This window comes from Trachurus trachurus (assembly GCF_905171665.1).
Source record: "Trachurus trachurus genome assembly, chromosome: 6".
NCBI lineage: Eukaryota > Metazoa > Chordata > Actinopteri > Carangiformes > Carangidae > Trachurus > Trachurus trachurus.
Genome location: NC_139897.1, coordinates 23,191,819 through 23,212,724, shown reverse-complemented (window position 1 = coordinate 23,212,724; position 20,906 = coordinate 23,191,819). Strand labels below are relative to the sequence as shown.

The window sequence follows — 20,906 nt, the reverse complement described above, 5'->3', positions numbered from 1 at the left end:
TAGAGATGAAACCAGAAGCGAGTGGACCTATAATGTTGCTTATAATGCACAGCAACATTATGTGCACACCCACGGGAAGTCCAGTTGGTCTGACTGCTGTATGTTTTTCTGGCCCCCACAGACCTAATTTCACTGTGTGATGTAGCCAAAACCCCCATATGTCAGCACTGGTCAAAACTAAGCTATTAACAGCTGTAATAAACCAAAGCCGTATTTAAGAGTAAGTATACTAGCCAGCAGATATGACTGGATGTTGACCCCAAAGGCAATATTCTCACTTCTTAGAAGAAAATGCTCCTGTGTTCAACTATTTATACAAGACCTTTTACCATATTAGCTACAACTCATTCACAATCACTCACCATTTTAGGATATTTTCAGGGTATAAAATTCTGCAGAAGTGAAGTTAAACTCATTTTGGCAACAACATTTTGAATGATCCCTCAGATATATCAGCATGTTATTTTTAAATAATTTAGTAATTCTACCACATCATGTCTCTGTTACTCACAGCAAATCACATTTTAAGAGCCACAGAGCGGCCCACGTATGGCGTAACTGATCGTAATTCTAGTCAAAAAGCCTCATTGAATTTTCCTATGTCACAGATGATTTCAGATCAGCCACAAAAGGATTTGCTGCCACTTCAGCTTAATATCCAAACTCTCTTCCCTCTATGGCCTCTTAGCATTTCCTCTCCTCTGTCTGCAGCATCATTCTCCTGCTCTCATAACCTCCCCTAGTCACTATCCACAAGCAGCCTCCAGTCACAAGTTGACCCACATACAGGTGAATGTAGCTGTGGGCCATTTCCATATGGATTACTTCATTATCTTCACCCACACAACACCTCACGTGTATTACAAATAAACAACATGCCCACATTACACATGTTGTACCTGCTGTATAAAGCTCAGATCCACAAACACATGGAGAAACACCCACTACACACACATACAGTACCTGTATACACACAGACACACACATACACACCTGCATACCCATACTTTTAATGGCCGTTCCTGTAATTAAAGTCATTTGTCAGAAGCACACCTTGATTTATGGTCAAATTAAAAATACACCAGAAAAGAAGCTCCTGGTCCTGGTGACTCCGGCTACAGAGGGTGATTAATTCTCCACCATTACAGGCGTAAGAGTGGCATGATCTGGATATACACCCTCTCACGCCAAGAGAAACGAATGAGAGCCTAAATCCCTGCATCCACAATATGGATGACAAGGTAGGTGTAGTAGGTGGATGCCTGGGGTGTCACAGGGTGGTTACAGTGTACCGAGGGTTGTGTAAGCCAGGTTATGATGCCAAAATTAGTAAGTAGAGCAATAATGTGTGGGACACAGCTGTTTTAAGTCACCATAGAGCTAGACTGTTTATAGCCTCGCTCCATCTCCGTGCAGGGAATCTCCATTTTTAATTGACTTTCTGCTTTAGTTTATGCAAATACCACAAGACAAAACACATTTGGCTGTGGGCCGGAAACCCAGTGGTATTTTGCGGAATAACATCAATAAACAGATGGTTAAAATATGCTCTTATTATGCTTACTGGTAAATATAATGCTTGTAATTCCTGCAGTTAGTATTTTACCGAAGAACATCTGATGGCTGTTTGTTTGCCTAAAGTTACAGTGGTGGTGAAATAATAAGGTACTCAGCGGTATTACAAAAGGGTTGAACGGATGTGCTAGGTGTTTCATTTACAGTGAGTAATGCATTTAGTAGAAAAGAAAGCAGTGTACCACAGCAATCTCTCGCATGAGAACTACCACATTTGAGTGAAGTGTAGGTGAGGAACCTTTACAGCGGCAAATAAATCATAAAACTAATCTCGCATATGCTGCATGATGGAGTATTTGATCAAAGATAAATGTGTCTTAGTGTGTGAATGTGTGTGTGTGTGTGTGTGTGTGTGTGTGTGTGTGTGTGTGTGTGTGTGTGTGTGTGTGTGTGTGTGTGTGTGTGTGTGTGTGTGTGTGTGTGTGTGTGTGTGTGTGTGTGTGTGTGTGTGTGTGTGTGTGTGTGTGTGTGTGTGTGTGTGTGTGGTCTACAATGTAACAAATTCCCTGAACAATATTTCTGAGCAGGAAATACAGCAAACTTTATCACCTAAACTTAGAAAGCAGAGCCAAGTAGGACAGAGGCAAAAATAAAACAGATGAGAGAGCTGTTCCATTTGTACAATTTATCAAAAACCACTAAGTTATATCAGAATCCAAGCACTTTTAAATTGCTTCAATGATACAGTCAGGGGGAACACAGGCAAGAGACGAGGATTGTGCCAGCGAAGAAGTCTTTGGAGCTTAATGCGGTTAATAGGCCTCAGGCCTCATGCCAGCCAGGAGAGCTCCATGTCCACACACTGCTCCCAACATCAAGTGGAAGGCTTTGCTAGCGATGCCAAGCCCGGGGAGGGCCTTCTCCTTCAGGTAAGCTTTTCAAAGACAACTCTTAGGGAATGCTTGATTAAGCAATGTGAGTGATGCTATATAAAATGCTAAAGGCTGCCATGTTTTTGGGAATAATCATGTTTGGTGGTGGGATTGCAGAATGCCTCACAGTGCCTTGGTTTTGCTCTGCAGGATACAGATAAGGTGGCTCTGCTCATTTCTTCTCCATATTTTATGGGCTGACAGCATGGTGCCCTATAGCTTCCCAGTACGCCATAAAATCAAAACTGCATTTTTACCTTAGGTTTGCATAAATTAACAGATTATAATGTCTTTTTATAAAGGCCTCTTGGAAAAGGCGTACTCCTGGCTATAAATGTTCATAAAGAAGTCCAGTTTCTGCATAGGAGCAGTATTACCGATATCATGAGGTATGATTATTTCTGACGACCGGCCATGTTGGTGACAGCAAACTGCATCAACTTTACTGCCACCTCTGAGAGGGCAGCAGCGAGGAAAGAAACAAACAGCTTGCAAAACTAAGGTGAGCTATAACACCATCTAAAAATCAATACATCTCATTGCTGTATTTCTCTGCATCATGACAGAACCTGCTGAGAAAAAAGAACTATTAAAGTTACTTTTCACAACTGACAACCTAATTCATTCTTTGGTAAATGTCATTCACCGCCTGCTCTGGCTAATGCACTTCAACCCTGTGGAGACGCCGTTTGTTCCTTGGAACACTCTAAAGAAATACAGCACTTCTCACTACAACGGTAAAGCACATATTTGAATTCCTTCTTCAATCTTAAGGACGTTGGCTCTTTCAGAAAAACAAGGTGTTTTTTGTGCATCTACAGAATGTTTCCTAATGGCATTGGTTGCTATTGCAGTGAAGCAGAGACAGCAACAACACTGAATTGGCAGGCAAATAAAGAATCAATTGCACACAATTATTGGTGGGTTTGCTGTGAAAGTCTTGTTCACAAAAGGTACATCAAAATTATCCATATCACTCAGACACACAATCATGATTCTATCACTTCAGCTGATGTTACACTGATGATGTGTCTGTAATTCATACTCCACTTCAACAGATTCCATCATGTAAACTTGAATAAAAGATGCTGATTGTGAGTTCTTTTTTGTTTTTTTTAATGGTCAAAAATGCAGCAGAGTGTCAGCTTTTCCAAACGCCAGCAATCCCACCACAATTTCTACAGAAAGTGCATAGTCTAGTTTCATAAATTGGAGTCCACTTATCATTGTACTCATTATTTTCCTCAACATCAGGTCAAAGATATTTTACACCTGAAGAAACTCAAACATTTTGGTAAAAGGAAATATCCAGACTTTTCTATTGAGGATTCAAGGATTCAGCAGCAGCTTCTGTTTACAGGAGGAGGGCAGCACCTTCAGGCTGCACCAGCTCGTAGCTGCCTGGTCGTGTGGAGTCAGAGAGAGGAGGAGGTCGGTGCAGGAGTTACTGTAGTTAGTTTAACACAAAAGTTGTAGTATATGATGTGGTAGGATGTTGAGTTTCTTTCATATTTTGAAATTAATTTCTGCTTTGTTCAGAGTGGTTTTCATATTGAGCTGTAGTCCATAGGTTTTGTGAGGTTAACTACTTAACAGCAATGCAGACGTTAGTGTAGGTTTTTAAAAAATATCCATTTTGTACACTCTTACAGTATATGTGGAAGAAAGGATTCAACATGAAGTGGTCACATGGTTAATCTTTCATTTGTATTAGGTTCAGTTGCTCTGATTGAATGATGAGACCACTGAGACTACACAATCATATCATGTAATCTAGCAGGGATAGAGACGGAGCTCCCCTTCTCTCCTGAGGACCATGTGTCGTACACAGGCTATCTATCAAAATAAAACCTTCCCTACTTCGAGCTATACATTTATACTGTTTGAAATTATGAGCCTACAGAGATCATGGGGTGAGAGAGAGAGAGAGAGAGAGAGGGGTTCACCACTGGCATTTGTGACCTACCCATTTTCCATTTTGCTTCTATTTGCACATATATCAATTTTTCATGTAAGCTCTGACTAGCTGAGGAGGAGGAGGAGGAGGAGGAGAGGAGGTGGAGTGCATTGAGGACAGACAAAAGTGAAGGATAAATAGCAAGAGCAAGAGTCTGAGAGAGAGGAATCGTGCAACAGTAGTGATGCAGTTGGGAACGAACTGTGAGGGTGCCAAGAAAGACAGAGAAAGAGTGAATGTTTGCACACTGGATACAGCGTGTGTTTGTTTCTCAGATATGGCCATTAGCCAAGATGGATGTCCTTGAACCCGAGTTTGCGCCAACAGGTATCTCTTGCTAACAGACCGCCCCTCCACTGGTAATTACACGGGAAGGTCTACAGCAGGTGGCACGGGGCTGAGCAGAATTTACATAAATCTGCATGTGTCACTGGGCCTGGCTGCAGCCTCTGGCACTCTGTATGAATCACCCTCACACTCAGCAGACAATTTGTTCAAATTTAACAAAATGGATGGTGGGAAGGTAAAACAGTCTCAATGCACCCTCTGAAATCCATATATATTGGTGAATCCACTGAATTATTTGTGCTAACAAATGGCTCTCCCTTTCACTTTTCTTTGAAGTCACACACACGCACGCACGCACGCACGCACGCACGCACGCACGCACGCACGCACACGCGCACACACACAATAAGCTGTGCATAAAAACAGATGCACTTCTCTGTTATTTCACTTTGCTGTTATACAGCTAACATGCTTGCGTCTGATCTAATCTAACAATGAAAGTTGAAATATTAAGCCTTACTTGCTTCCTTTGTCAAATGTCAAATCTTTTTTATTCAAGCATAGTATATCTGTGTGTGCAGATTTTCATACAAGCATGCTTCTTGTACTATCTGTGTATATTTCCATGTAAGTATGTGTAGTGGCCACTAGCCACGCCTATGCTTTTGTCCATAACTTGTGAGGAATGGGATCCCCCATGGTGAGAGGTGTTTCTGCTGACAAGAGTATATTCAAGGTAATGGAACCACTCTGTCGTCCAAGAGCAGAGCACTAAAGCAGAACTGAGTTCTGTCTCCTACTACACGCACCACTGAGCCTCCAGATGACAAAATGTCTCACTGGCTGACCGAATCAAACACAATAAAGCCCAAAAAAAAGAGAAAGAAAAATAAGACTGAAGGAGAAAATGCTCAGATTTGTCATATTTTGTCATCTAGGTTGGGAAGTATGTATTTTCAATTGGAAAAGCTGTCTGTCAGTAGAGTGGCACTTAAGAAAAAGTTTGTGCTGTGTAAGAACACCTCTACAAACACTTCATGACACTTGAGCCATAAAAGAAGTAATGTGCATGTCACTGAAGCAGGTAATGACAATCCACCAATGTAGCCTCGTAATGTGGAGAAAAACACAGTGGGATGATGAAATAAACGAGGAAGTGGTTGAATAATGAACATGGAATGAAAACAAGTCCCATAATAAATGACAGACTGCATTAACAAACTATAAATTATTCCCATTTGAATTTACATATTTCCATTGTATTTCATCATCTTAAAACAAATAAAACAGCAACAACTGAATGCAAAAGTGAATGAATTATTAAGCAAATGAATTAGTAAAAACTTCCTTAGCTCTGTAATATAACTACCGGTGGCTGACTGCTTCTTGTTGATGTCTGTAGAGAGACTCACTACCCCAGTGGAGCAGACTGCAGCCAGCACACATTATTGCTGATCTCTGTGGAGACAGAGTGGAGGCTGTGTGGATGGGCATTGCCAGAAGGTCCCAGAGGAGCTGGCTGGACCAATAAGTTGTGGCAGCAATACAGAGTTGAGAATGGGCTTGTGTGGTCTGAGTTTTGCAGTGCAGGAGTCTGTGGGGAGCCTGACTGGTCACAGCAGCAACAAAAGGGCGACAAGGCATGCCTCCGCACTAGCTCAGAGATAGCAGTGAGCTTTGGTGATTATGATTCTTCAGCTGTGAACCCCACGACCTTCCTCTCAACTCTGTCTCAAATCTTTAATGTATTTATTATAAACCTGCTGAGATCAAACACGCATTTCTGCATAAAAAGGAAAAATACAACCGAGAGGCTGCTGGGGACTGAGTTCTCCAGAAGGCTCTGTCGACTCAAGCAAGGTAACTGGTGTACTGGGACTGAAAAGCTGCAGCATAATAGTCACAAGGCAAACACATGCATATGAGCACACAACACATGCACAGTTAACTGAGCAGCCCAAAGCTGTGTTCAGGGGAGGAACAAAAGAGGGAGAAAAAATGACTTTTGTAAATATCATCCAATCAAGGAGAATAATTCATTTGCAGACACAAGTTATTTGGTTATTATTGTTGTGCATAGAGGCAACCAGCTCTATCTCCTGTTTGGAACAAAAACACATGAATTCTAATGAGTGTGAAGCATATTCAGCCAAATACACACACATACACACACACCCTCCATCATCTTGGCCTGGGGGAAGCCATGCTTTGCTCTGTTCTGCTCACCTACAGTAGATATGGTGCTGTTCAACTCCTCAGATACCAGACAGGCAAACTGAGGGTTTAGGGGTTTTATTTGTGTGTGTGTACAGTACACCAGCAAACCAGAAAAACTTAAGATTCACAACAGTTACTTTCTGTCCATTTTCACTGACCTTGTACAAGAGGCTGGCCTTTCTGGAAAGGTCCGCCGTACGCCACCTGGTAGTGTTTGACCTGGAAGCCAGGCACACAGCCCTCATGGCCTCCATCCTCTTGGCCACCCACATGGACAACCTGCAACACAGAGAACAAAGCAGAGATCAGGACAATACACATGAGCAAGTTGTTTCTGTGTAGGTAAACCTGGCAGGCACAGGCAGGGGGATAGATTGACTGTTTCTCTTTTTAAAAAAAAAGACTTAATCCGTATTAATTCTACATAAACAACATCAGGACGAAGCAGATAAACATGCAGTGGAAAAAATTCAGTTTTTTCTAAAAGTTTTTAAACTATTTCAAAAACACAAAACTGTTGATTTACCAGTGGAGTTTTAGGATCTTATCAGATTGACCATGGCAAAGATCAATGAAGCAAAACCAGGGACATCATGTTTTTATACACAACACTGGATTAGTGACCAGTTTTATATATACACCGTATACATACACTGTATATATATTTTAAAAGTCTTCAAAAACTTTCCAATAGTTGCACAGGCAGCATCAGAGGTGGGCAGACAATCATATTGTACAACAAATGAATCAGGTAATATCAATGTTAATAACTGTACACCAGTTTAACATGCAAGTCATTTTTCCCTCTTTACTGTACCTTGAAAATTATACATATTCATTTGTGAAGTACCTTTAATTCAAACAAATAACAAAGAGGCTTTGAGTAGTTTTTAGTGAAATGAAAGACTGGTGCTTTGCTAGATGGGCCAGATAATTTTGTCTTGTGATTTAGTCGTGAATCAGGCTTAAACTGATATTAAATAAAATATTACTGTGACTTCATTCAAGGTTCGATTTAAAAAACCAAAGTGCTGAATGGCTTCCCTTTTTCCTCCTCTGAAGGTCGAGATATCGTTGGGCTGCTGTTTTGAATTTTACAATTCTCTGCCACGCTGCCTTTCTTGCTTTTCTCCTCACTGACCTGTTTTCTCTGCAAATCACATTCTTTCAATTTAAAAATTGCACTGACATAAAAAACTTCTAACCCAAAACCACCACCCCTCCCCAAACAATAAACCTTATTTGAAGGGTTAATGTTCCCATGGAAACAAAGTGTAAGGTATCACGCCTCAACTGCTTCACAGAGAGACCAAATATACAGCTACTCTAGTTAGGGACAGACACCGAGAAACAAAAATAACTGTTTAGGTTGTGTTTAAGTATATGATGCATTAATTCAAAGATACGTCTCCTGCTGTTTCTCTTCCACTGCAGAGTTTTTATTTATAATTTCATAATACCAATCCCAGCTGTGACCCACTTACAACTGCAGCTGAGTTTGTTTTCAGTGCATTAAGATAGTAAAGAAAATATTTCATTAGGTTATGTGGTTGTTTTGTATTTTACAGTTTCACAAGATTCAAAAAAAGAACTTTCAGAAGTCAAGAGGGATTCAACTCAGTGAAGAATTAATTCAAGTGCAAGTTCAACACAGATTTATGGTTCTTTCAACCAAAGGTGAAGTTAGAGGTTGAAGAATGACTGCACACGCTGTGGCAAATTCTCTAGATAATTTACAATACATTACATTTTCTTCAAATGTAAAGGAAACCCAGCTGTCAGCCTGTGTTAAGGTCACAGGTATTTTGTCAGTTGTCAGCTAAAATTCCAGGGCCAGTTTCATTCAGACTTTGACTATGGCTTAACAAATAATCAGACCTCAGAGAGACATTTAAATCCATGTGCTGCACAAAAAGCAGTTTAGCGTTTGACTATCTCAAGCTGGACTGTGGCACAATAAATTCTAGGTTAAAAAGACTTCAACAGTTTCATCTCTAAAAACTAATTTGCGTACTTTCCCAGTGAATGACAGAGAGGGAGGTGGAGGTGGAGGGCGTCCTTTCAGTTACAGGGACTGCGGTTCAGACTTGAGTACATGTAGCACAGCTCTAAAACTAACAAACCCAAACGATTTTCTGAAAACTCACCCATGTAGGTCAGATTTGCATTGAGAACTGAAGAACAATTAATGGCAGACTGTGTGTAAGCAAAGAGCAAGGTGGTGAACAGACCCATTGATCATCAATACGTCCACATAGCACTGTGAAAAGATTTCCATATAATGGACTAAAAGCACACTGGACATGGTGTGCGGAGTATAGGGAAAGGTGAAAGATAATAGATGCACGTGTCATCCCTCACTAGTGGTCATAATGAAACATTTTTCCACCCCTCCCAGGTAGATGTGACTGTGTAAAATGTCATGTTTTTTTTATGTTTAAATGTCACATCTTTTCAGATTTAACAAACACACTGCTTTTCTGCAAAAACCTCTGGGACTCTATCTGGGACATCATTAACATTACACACTAGGTGCTATAATTAGATGCAGCATGGCACATGTGATCTGTATCTGCCAAACTTTGCCATCTGTCAACCAGTGACATCCCACCTGCTCATCTTCATATCTCTTGACCCCCTCCTTCTAATAATTCCTCTGGAATAATCAAAAGTGCTTTAACAAGGAGATAATAACTGGATGCTGTGAGGTGTTGAGACATTATTCAGTAAAAGATTACAGTGAAATAATTCTTCCCCTTCAGATTAGAGGGAACAACATGTCCCCAGAAGGAATCATGCTAAGATCAATGTACTGTTGTACTCATCAAATCACAAAGACACAGTTTATCCCACTAGATTACAAGACCAGGGTAAGAGGCACATTCAGTTATATGATTTGTCTTTAATAAGGTGGCAATTTTCATTATGTTTGTTTATTTAGAGCTATGAAACCTGAAACATTTTGTGAACTTTTGATAATTGGAAAAGGAAAATTAATAATTACAGAGAAAGTGCAGTATTTTGTTGGGTTTGGAAGTTACAAGACTTTCATACAGCAGCATCTTGACTATATGATTTGTCTGTCTGAATGATGAACAAGCTTTGGCAGACATTGAGTCACAGAGGTTATTACATGTAATGTCCCTGCAAAGTAATCATTGCACCCAGGGGATTTAGTGCGTTTCCTGTTGTTGTCAAAATGTTAATTCAACTCTATCACTAGGATTCCTGACAAGGTGGGGGTACAATGCTCATTGGTCCATAAACTCAATCAGGTTGACTAAAGGGCAAAGACCTGTCAGTATAACAAGGGTTCATGGGACACACATGCAAATGACGAAAAATACATTACAACATGCACACATGTGCGTGTGCACACACACGTACAGTACACACAAACACAGGCACAGTGACGTGCATACCTACAAACACACCACACGCCATGCACATTGCTCAGCATGACTCAGACATGGACAACCATTTTAATGTCCATTAAAGCGAAAATATTACAACCAGCGCCAGTGGCTCACAGTAGGGCAGCAGAAGCATTAAGGCAAAGCTAATGACAATGTTGTTAGCAACGGAGACTGTTGTTGTGGGCAATACTCTCCATTAAGTGACCATTTAACTATGTACTAGAGATATGAAGGTTATATCAATTCAGCCTTTGAATACGTAGAGGCATTTTATAAACAAAGTCCATCTTTACACTACTTTGATAGATTGCTCACTCATGTTGTGCTGTGTTTGTCAGCTATTTGAAGTGGGATTTGAGTTATTAGCTCACAGGGATTAGTTTGCAATGAACATAAATATCTAAGTCTGTTTCCAAGTGTACAGTATAAAACATAACGTGTGTTCAACCATGTAGCCTGATTCAGAATTTCACCTTTAGAACAATATTTAGGCCACTGAACAAAGTTTTGTTTTTTTATATTGTGAGTTATCCAATATTTCTACTTTAAAATTATTCGTTGAGTGGTTGCAGATGTGTTTTGCTCCATGTTCATTTTTGAGTTACAAAGATTCAATTTGAGGCTTTATTATGTTGTATGATGATGATACTCTCTTACAGACAAATGTGATGTGTGGAAAATATGAAACATTTTCAAGAGCTTTCTTACATCATTTTTGTTATATTTTGTAATAATCTACCAGTTGAAGTTCCTTCAATCCTGCAATGGCATATACTGTACTCACTGGTATCCCAGCAACAAATCATTTATGTTGTCATGTGGGGGCAAAGGGAGCAAAATGTCAACAAAACATGAATGTACTGTTACATTTTAAGTGGTTAGGTGGGTGAGCAAACAGTTGCTTACCTCCTTATCCAGCAGTTCCGGAAAAATATCAGCCTACATTTTTAGTTGTGTTTCTGGCTCTTTGCTGAATTTAAATTCAGTGTCCTTTAAACTCTACCAACAACTGTGTCTACCTTTTGGTCATGAGTAGGTAGTGTGCTGTGGGATCTTGGAGCTCTTCACTAAAAGCAGCTGCATACTGTGCCTGAAAACAACACTATCAAACTGATTATGTAAAACCAACACATTGAAGTGATTGGTACAGTAGGACAAAAATTAGCTGAAACCCACGATATAGCTCTGTAAAATTCAGGAGAGCTTTAGATGCTCTGCAAGTCCATTTCGTGACGCATGTTGTTTTTATATTGCCATTTGATACATTGTTATACTTAGAAATATTGACTATGGCCACTTGAAAACAGGTCCATGTTATCCTGATTTAGAAATGGCTAATGAAACCCACCAAAAAATACCATGCACTCTAAATAAGGTGCTTCTAGCTGCTGAGAGTTTGTTTGGATTGATACTCAAACAGCATTAGCTGTATATACCCACATCCTGTCACATGAAATTACATTTACATATACCTCGTATCAACGTGACACATTTGCTGGGTTCTGCTCTGTTTTCCCTTGTGGAGGTTGTTTCTACTTTCTGTCCAATATTTAATACGTTGCCAAAATAAATGCAAAAGTACACGTAGATGCCATCTTCAATCACAGTAAATTCTAGAAGCTTCCTGACTAAACCATAAATAGATAAATAAATGTGCATAGGCAATTTAAGGTAATGCGGCCCGCACAAAAAGCACATAGTGTACCTGCATAGAGAAACAGACATAGCCTACTGTTATGTGATTTGTATAAGATATGAATCAACTCTTCCTGAACCTCACAATATGTTTTCTCCGCGGGGGTCCAATAAAAGCATGAATTGATTTCTGTGTGTTTCAGCTTCACTATCTTGTCCGTTTGATGTCTCTGTGAAGCCATCATTGTTCTGCAGTGATTGGCTCGGTATGACGCTGCCAGAGCAGAGCGCTACATGGAGGGATTACTATGGTCCAGTCTAGGGGAAACAAAGAGCCTTGGGTGCACGAAAACAATATCTATCCAGCAGGAGCAATTATCATGCTCAAGCAACGCTGGACCTGCAGAAAATTGTTGGTGTATTGTGCAGCAGCTTAATGAGATGATCGACACAGAGCCAAAGAGATAAATAAATCTGTGAGTGTTTAGTGCGATATGTGGACAAAGTGAGTGGGGCAAACTGCAAATAGGCTAGAGGATTCAGAAGATACTGTATGTACCGTGGCATTTAAATCTAGATCAAATGAGCCTTTGTCACACATACACTCACACATAGGCATTTAGAAGCTTTCCACACAACCACCGGGAACTACCATAGTACCACCTGCCAAAGCACTCCTGGTTGGTCATCACAGACATAGACTGCAATACAATATTATTCAATTTAAATATAGAGGCAACAGAAAGAAGCACAGACATTAAGGAAGCATTGAAGTAGCGGCAGAAATCATTTGGGGTGGATTGGTTTCATATAGATCAGTTTGCATTAGGGAGAAATAAATACGGCTATCTACTGACAACCACTTGGAGTGTAGGTCTTTAGGTTTATGTTAGCTCTCTAAGTGCAGCGCAGCAAAGCTCAATCAGGAGAAAAGATCCATACACTTTACCTCCAGCATTAGATCACACTGTCCTACTAAGAGGTCAATTCCCAGCAAGGTGAAAAGTGCAGACCAGACACGTTACAATAGCTTTACTTTACTTAAAGGTCCCATATTATACTCTTTTTACTCAGTTTCACTCAGCTGTCAGACGTCCAACTAAACTGTATTCTAAATGTATTGCCCCAAACTGATCCGTGGTCCTGAATGGCAGCTGTCTAAAAGTCGCTCAAATGAGCTCTCCTGAGAACGAGCTGTTTCTGTGCCTGTACCTTTAAATGTTAATGAGCTCCGTCTGTCACAGCCTTGCCTTGCCCCTCTCAGCCAATCAGAGGCCTAGTAAGGCGGGTCTTGGCGTGGCCATAGTAGGAAAGATTCTGCCTCGGGGACAGGATGTGGGTAACGGTAGCATGGGCTAATGTTTATGGGTGGATGTATCACTATGGCCAGAGCGATTGATATAACAGAGTGGCGACAGCTCTTGACGTCGCCGCCAGTGCGGTCTCGTGGTTCATGTAGCTCACAATAGTCCCAAACCAGGCTTGAAACAACGTTCAAAACACACACAGCCAGTATCACAACTAAGCATAAAGTCCGCTTAGCTTAATGCTAACGTACAATGTGAAACCTCATAGACGGGCTAACAGAAATTAGCATCGGCTGTCGCCGTTTCGCGGCAAACCAACAGCCATCGAAGCTGCTAAAACCTGTTTTAATTCTGGCTTTAGCACTGTTAACACGTCACAGTTTCATGCAAGAAAGTTTAATCCAGAGTCTGTGGTCAGTTTGCTCCGATGTCTGTCCTGGGAGTAGTGCAGACTAGAGTCTGTGTGAGCCCCGACCGGGACCAGGGGCAGCGGCTGTCTGCAGCAGCAGCAGCCGCTCTACTGAGCTGATCTGCCGGCACGGACATCTCCTCCTCCCGGAGGAGAAAACGAGCCGAGTAACGTATCCGCATGCTTTTAGAGGTTTACCGCTGGCTGGTTAAATTATTTTTAGGAGATTTAATGCTGGTCTCATTGATGAAATTTAACAACTGTGGCAGTTAGTTTGTTTGAATGAAAAGTGAGGAGGAGCTGGGCTATGTACTGAAATCACCACATTTACGTAAATAAAGGGGAGGGGGGGCGACAGCGGAAAAGCGACCAGACTTGCATAGTTTGTTCATTTTAAAACATTTATTGATTGAAATGTGGTCATATCTGATGACTTTGGCGCTCGTGTGTGCAGCTAACAGAGCAACCACTATGTTAACAAGCAGGGGAAAAAAATGGCACGGTTTAGAAAATTTCTTCAGGCGTGGCAAACCTGCACCGGGGGCGGTGCCACCAACCTAGGGGGTGGCGTCGAGTCTGTCGGTGACGTCACCGACAGACAGATCTTCAACTGGCCTGTTTAAGCACACATTTTCTAAAGACGGAGAAAGCGAAAAAGGGAGAGGATGAACTTTTTCCATACCAGGGGGGATTGTAGACAGGCCGAGGATGCATATTATTGATAGAAAACCGCTCTAAAGTGCATTTTGCATAATATGGGACCTTTAAGTATGTGCAACAAAACATACAGCACAGATCTTGAGATCTGGCTGTAAAAGAATGTAAAAATTGTAGTATTGATAAAAATAAAAGGAGACAGTTGACGGATGACAACAAAACCACAAGTCTGAGTGATTTTTGTTCGCTGTTGTTGCTGTTGCAGCTATTATTGTCAGTAAACTCATATTTGTGAGGGAGGAGCAGCAACGGGTCAGCTCATCACTTGAGAGTTTGACATCTGATTCAGTTCAAGTGTGAAGGACCAGTCAGGTGATTAAGGCAATGACTTGGCAGAGCGCACAGTAAATGTCACCTCTGGTGGAAATCAATACCGCCTCAAGAATCCACAGTACATCTGATAGATAGAGATGGAGAGGGCTGCTACCCCTGGTATTTGTTGAATAGGGTAAGGGGGGAGAGGCTGAGAGAGGCTGTGATAACTGTTAGAAGTGATGTCTGAGCAGATACGTGTACAGTACATGCAATATGTGTATAGGGCTGCAACTATCCAAATGTTTGGGGTGACTACTCGAGTAGTACTCGAGTACTCTTCTGTTGACGGGGGGGTTGGTGGATGGACCGGTGCTTGCCGTTTTACTATCCATCAGTGTATTTTCAAAAATTGTTACAATTATTAACCAGAGGGGGGCGCACAACAACAATTTCACACCGGGTGGCCATAATGTTTTTAATTTAGCCTTTATGCTAGACCACTTAAAATTAAGTCTTGCTGCGGCACAAACAGTGAGACCGAGTCGCCGCGGGCCGCTGTGGCATGATACTGTGTTTCGAGACCTGAAGACCAGGCAGGATGGCCGACTGAGCGACTGACCGACCGATCCCTTCCCTTCATGGTCCGAGTACTCAGTACAGATGCCGCCCAAGCCAAGCGAGTACTTGGATATGGGCTACAGCCCTAGTATTTGCAAATAAATACAAACAGATAGAGAAAGAAAAAGGGACTATGAACAAAGTCAAAGGAAAATGAGAGAATTTCTGCCAGTCTTATGTCTTTATTAGTCAGATTTATGTCAGTCAGTGCTTTTTATTGAGTTTTACATAAATACTGTATAGGTGCCTGAGGAGTCCTAGCAAAACACTGTAGAGTCGATCTATTTGAAGGTTTTATGTAAGAATACATTAGTCTGTTTGGCCTACAGCCATCTTTGTTTTTAAATTACCAATAAAATATTGTTTTCAAAACAAAATTGTGACCCACAGTTTAATGTTTGTCATTTTTTACAATCTGTTTCCCATGGAACGGAAGTACTGTAGATTCATTGTGAACCTCAGACCTATTAGCTCTATTAGATATTGATTAAGTATCCTGTCGTGTTACTTCCTGTACACTCTTGTGTTCTTTGAGCCTGTACATCTTCAGCATGCATGTGTCACGGTCTGTATGGATTTAACCAGGGCTTTAGGTTTAGAAGTGTGTATAATCTCATTAATTCTTGCAAATCTACCACTTATGTAGGAAGATCCTGCACACATATGGCCGTGTCAAATAATGTTCAGCCAACATTTGGAGCAGTGCAGAATGGAGGGCTACTGGTCAGAAGGACGGCATCCCAGATTTATTTCCACCCTGGTTGACATACTTGGCATGCTCTCACTTCCTCTCTCATCTCTACGAAGCCATGAGCTGATTATGAGCTCTCTTGCCCGCATATGCAAACCTGTTCAACAAAAAATGTGCCATTGTCTACTTAAATCCTCAGGATTCTATATAAAGTTAATGTTACTAAACACCAAAGACCCGTTCAGCTAAGTGGGGGAAAAAATGAATTTCAGGCCCCAAATTAACCAATTTTCCACCGAGCCAGACAGCATGCATGGATCTCTGTCTCTTGTCTCTGCATGCATGCTGGGTAGTTTGCCAACCATCCAGCCAGTCAGGCTGCCAGTAGCCTGACATTTCATCCAGCCACTGTCTCTCCTTCCCCACTCTACATTTCCCTTTTCCCCTCAATCTTACATTGTCTCTGTCTTCATCAAGGTAAATGTCAATGCACACACCTCACTATAGGTCTGGCTGACCCATCCAGGCCTGGCTACACACTACAGGCCAAGATGAAGCCGAGGAGGACAGCCAGGGAGAGAGAGGGGGGGGGAATCAATCAGGTTGAGCCTCAGACACCTGCAGCTGGCAGGTTAGCCAGGCATGGAGCACCTGAGTCATGAAACCATCTGGTTCCTGGCCCGGGCTGCTGAACCCTGGCCACACCTGTTGGGCCTGTAAAACAACACTGGAGCAGTAAACACACAGCCCCACCATAGAGGGGGAGCAGCCGAGCGAAGAGAGAGAGAGAAAAAAAAAACCTTTGATGCTGGTGGGTGGTTGTTGTCACTGTGTGAATACAAGTCAGGTAGTAATAAAGGAGAAAGTGGAGGAGAATGAGAAAGATGAAACCAAATAAAAACAACAAAAAACAGTGTAATAACCACAGAGAAAAAAAAAGAGGCAGATAAAGATTGAAAAGACAGGATTTCCTTGTGGACTAATGCATCAGTACTGACTAAATGTGAGATTAGTTGCTAAATGTTACATTCAAACCTTCCTGATCACTCAGAGTTAAGCAAAGGTGAGAAGGGTAGTTATGTCATTTTCATTTTTCAATTGTAGCACACCAAGTCCGAGGCCATCTTTTTTTTTTTTTTTTTTTAAACACTCGCGTTCCGACGGCATCCCCTGTATTTTACTTCACAATGCTATGAACTATGGGTAATTTCCTTACCCAAAGTCAGCATCTGTGCTGACTTACAGCAAGGGGGCTCATTCACTGACTTGATGATCTGACAATGGAACAGCCCTCACACACTCACGGACTTAAAGGGATAGTTCAACATTTTGGCAAAATGGCCCATTGCCATAATAGCTATAGTCATAGTAGTAGGTTCGTTACCTTTATTTGTCGGTGCAAGCTACGACCCTGCACGGTTGGATGGATACAGTTGCGCATCTTACTAATAAAATGAATTGGTTAACTTCTACAATTCTGTGTATGATGGCTACATTCAAAATGTGGAGGGTAAATGGGCCCATGAGAAACAACTGTAAGTTCAAGAGGACGACTTTGTAGATTAGGATGGTCATACGTAATGTGCTAATGACTGCTGCTGTTATACAACCAGCAGCAAGCATAGAATTTCAGACGAGAGCATGGCCCACCTGTTGTTCTGTGAATTAACTGCGACCCAACCTTACTCTGCAAATTATAGATTAACATGTGCTGGTGTGACACAGCATGGGTGTTGAGTTTGAACTGGTATGCTTTTACTTAACCGCCTACTGTACAGCCTCGTTAGAGGCTCACATTTGGCTGTATTCAAGGTTTTGGAAAAAGAATTCTAGACTTATCAACAAAGTAAACAGCGAACCTGTGAAATTATAGCAAAATGAAATATTTCTCAGGTTCTGTTGTACACCAGGTGCGCTAGTGTTAAAAAAAATTGTTTCACATTGAGATGGGATTGCAGAAACTAAGCGAGTAATTACCAAACTTCTATTCATAGAATTCACAGCCAAGCTGAGCTAACAGTAAGCACACATCAAAAACCCTCTAATATGAATAGCAGGGAACAGCAGCAAATTGGCCTGGTGGCTCATTCATGGCATCTGAAGTGCATCCTGGCACTGGCCACCATACAGTATAATGAGGGCTTCCTTTACAAACTGACTTGATTTTGAAACTTTTAGTGTACATTTTATTCCAGCCGGCAAGTCCCATTGAGATGCAAATCCACTTCCCCAGAGGTTGGTATAGAGTTGCGTGGTAAGTGAGCAGGGGTAACCCTGACGGTATCATTTCCTCACCGTCACTCTGCTCAAATCCCTTTTCTAGTTGGCAAGCTTGTCAATACCTCCACCTCACACACCTCTCACTTCACCGCACAGGAATGGGAAGAGAGTGTGAAGTGAGGGTCTGAAAAACAAAAAGAGTGTCAGCTGCAGGCACCAGCTGCTATCCAGCAGAATTCATTTGAATGCACTTTATTCTTTCCCTGTTGGGATTTGGCATGTCAATCTGAGCACTTTCAGATTCATCTAGATGGCATGTTCATTCACCTTGAAAGGGTTGTTTTGTCTAATAGCCTCAGTAAGTAAACCTGAAAAGGAGATAAATATACATAGTGGCTTTCTCCTGTCTTTGTTTGAGTTTGTTGTGTCTAAACAATAGTCACAGCAAAGTTTTGCCAATTAAGCTCTGCTATGGCAGTGACAGATGGAAACCCAATGCAATGCACAGACTTCCAGAGCTAAAACGGTGCCACAGTGACAGGGAGGTTACACCTTTTCAGGTGCTATCTAAGAGAAAAGGGTGGTGATGTTATCACACTTTGCTCTCAAAGGCAGCAAATTACAATACAATTCAAGTTTGAATGTCTCTAATCAGGGGCTTGCTCCGAAACACAAGCTATTGAAGGCTGGCGTCATTGGATGATGTGCTGGGGTGAATGAGAAAAGATAACGTATAGGAAAGTCTAAGAAAGCGGATTCACCGTGGTTGTGTTACCACTTAGTCTGTGTCTAAAACTATTGTTGGGCAGCTGGTGGGGTGGCACTTTCGTATTGAGTCTGGGTGGTCGTTAGAAGTAAAGGATTGAGGTCTGTGTTTGTTTCTTCTCACAGTTTATCTGTTGTTATCAGCTTTCCTTTCTCCTCTCTTGCTGACCTCCATTCATCAAAAAGTTAACAGGCTGCTGCTGATACTCTCTCTTCAAGTACTCCTCCACCTTGGATTGACCTGCACCAAAACCTTCTCTTCTTTCATTTTCTTCCTTCTTCCTTCCAGACACTACTTTCTTCTCAAAACTTCCTGCAAAAAATCACTCTTCCTTTCCTCCATTTCTCAACCTCCTCCAACTCTTTTCACGCTTCTCTGATTCCACCTACTCATCTTACTTCCATCTCTTAATTATGATAGAATTTGTGTGCTTTCTCTCTCACTTATGTAACATATCTGTATGTGTGATTCAGTTAGACAGCATGCTAATCATGCCAATTGTCAGCCCAGAAAGGTTAATCAACATCTCAATTAAAACCTGTTTTGATTACTTTCCACTGGAAGAGGCTGAGACAATCAGCACACAATCCACCTGTGGACTATATTTGGAAGACAATGTTTTCTCAAAAGTAAAATGCATGTCATATAAAAATAAGACTTGCACTGGTGTTTTTCTCTTTCCATTCCCACATGTTTAATGCAGAGATCATTGAGGGCTGCACTGAAATATCACCAACGTAGATGCAGCTCAAAGGACGGCACTACCACAGTAAACAAACTAACCTCACCAAGAACAAATACATTTCCCATTATCGTTACCATTACATCATCACATCTGTACACTTCATCTCTCCTACTGAGGCTAGCATGATAACCCACAAGCCCCAGCCCAGCTGGCCTGTAGCTTCCAGCCTGCCCTGAAGAGGTAGGGTTTAGAAGACACATCATAACCTCTTATAAGAACAACAATGGCTGAAGCTCTTGGCAAGCCACCATCACCACCACCACCCACTCCTGGCAAGACACCACATTCTTTGGCAGAGAAAAACTTATATAGGCCCCTTAAGTAAAGGGATTAACTGTACAATGTCTGGTTTACGCCTCTTACGGGATAAGAAATCATTAAAATGTATAATTACTTGCCTGAAATGCATGTATATTCTCTGCAAATTCTTTCTAACTCCTTGTGAAAATATATAATACAGGTTCCTTGAGAAAAGTATGTTTAAAAGAGACAAAAATGCTGTATTAGCATACACAAAACATTTTTTTTCTGTCTTTGCACCTGAGGGATTTCATCTCATTTACATTTTCCTGGCAAACTTAATAAGCACTGAACATCTAGACATTATGAAGTATTGCATGAGGGAGAATTTTTCTTTTGTCTCTCCTATTTTACGAAGAAAAAGGCAAAGAAACAATCTGGCATAATTATCAACAGCGAGGAGGAAAGCTCTTAACACACGTCATGCTTCATAGAACAGATAGGGGAAGACAGAGAATTTAAGTTTGACTGCAAGCCTATCCAGATGGGACTTGTGTACACTTTTCTATTTTCAGTCTTGGGAGTAAAACATAGTGTAGCACAAACGCAAACTGCACCTATACAATTGAATTTGCCCAATAATGTATTTCCTTTTAAAATATATTCAAAGCCTTCACGTCTCATAAGTCTACAAAAATGGACATTGTGTTTTTATAAAGTCAATTTAAAAACATTCCCCAGACACAGTGAAGGAATTTGATTCTTTTGATGGATCGTCAAAGGGGAGCTCCTAAGCTGATTTAAGGAGGTATAGGAAGGTACATTTTGAAATTCAGCCCTACATCCAATCCCATTTGATCCTGACCAAAGTACACTATAAATTGGGAATCATATTCCAGGCTGTTTCCCAGCTGTGGGCTCACACTCAGCTCCAATGCAAAAGTGGATAGATTATTTTCAAGCAGGCAATGCTGCCTG

At 41.3% G+C, this 20,906-nt stretch overlaps 1 protein-coding gene across 1 annotated transcript in view; it reads right to left on the bottom strand.

The window, feature by feature from the left end:
- The window catches only part of cdh13 (cadherin 13, H-cadherin (heart)), a 306,474-nt gene that overhangs the window by 240,664 nt on the left and 44,904 nt on the right, over nucleotides 1–20,906 (bottom strand). The window contains exon 2 of the mRNA XM_083974351.1: nucleotides 7,068–7,188. Within this exon, the coding sequence (XP_083830477.1) occupies nucleotides 7,068–7,188 (121 nt within the window). The remainder of the gene's footprint in view (nucleotides 1–7,067; nucleotides 7,189–20,906) is intronic.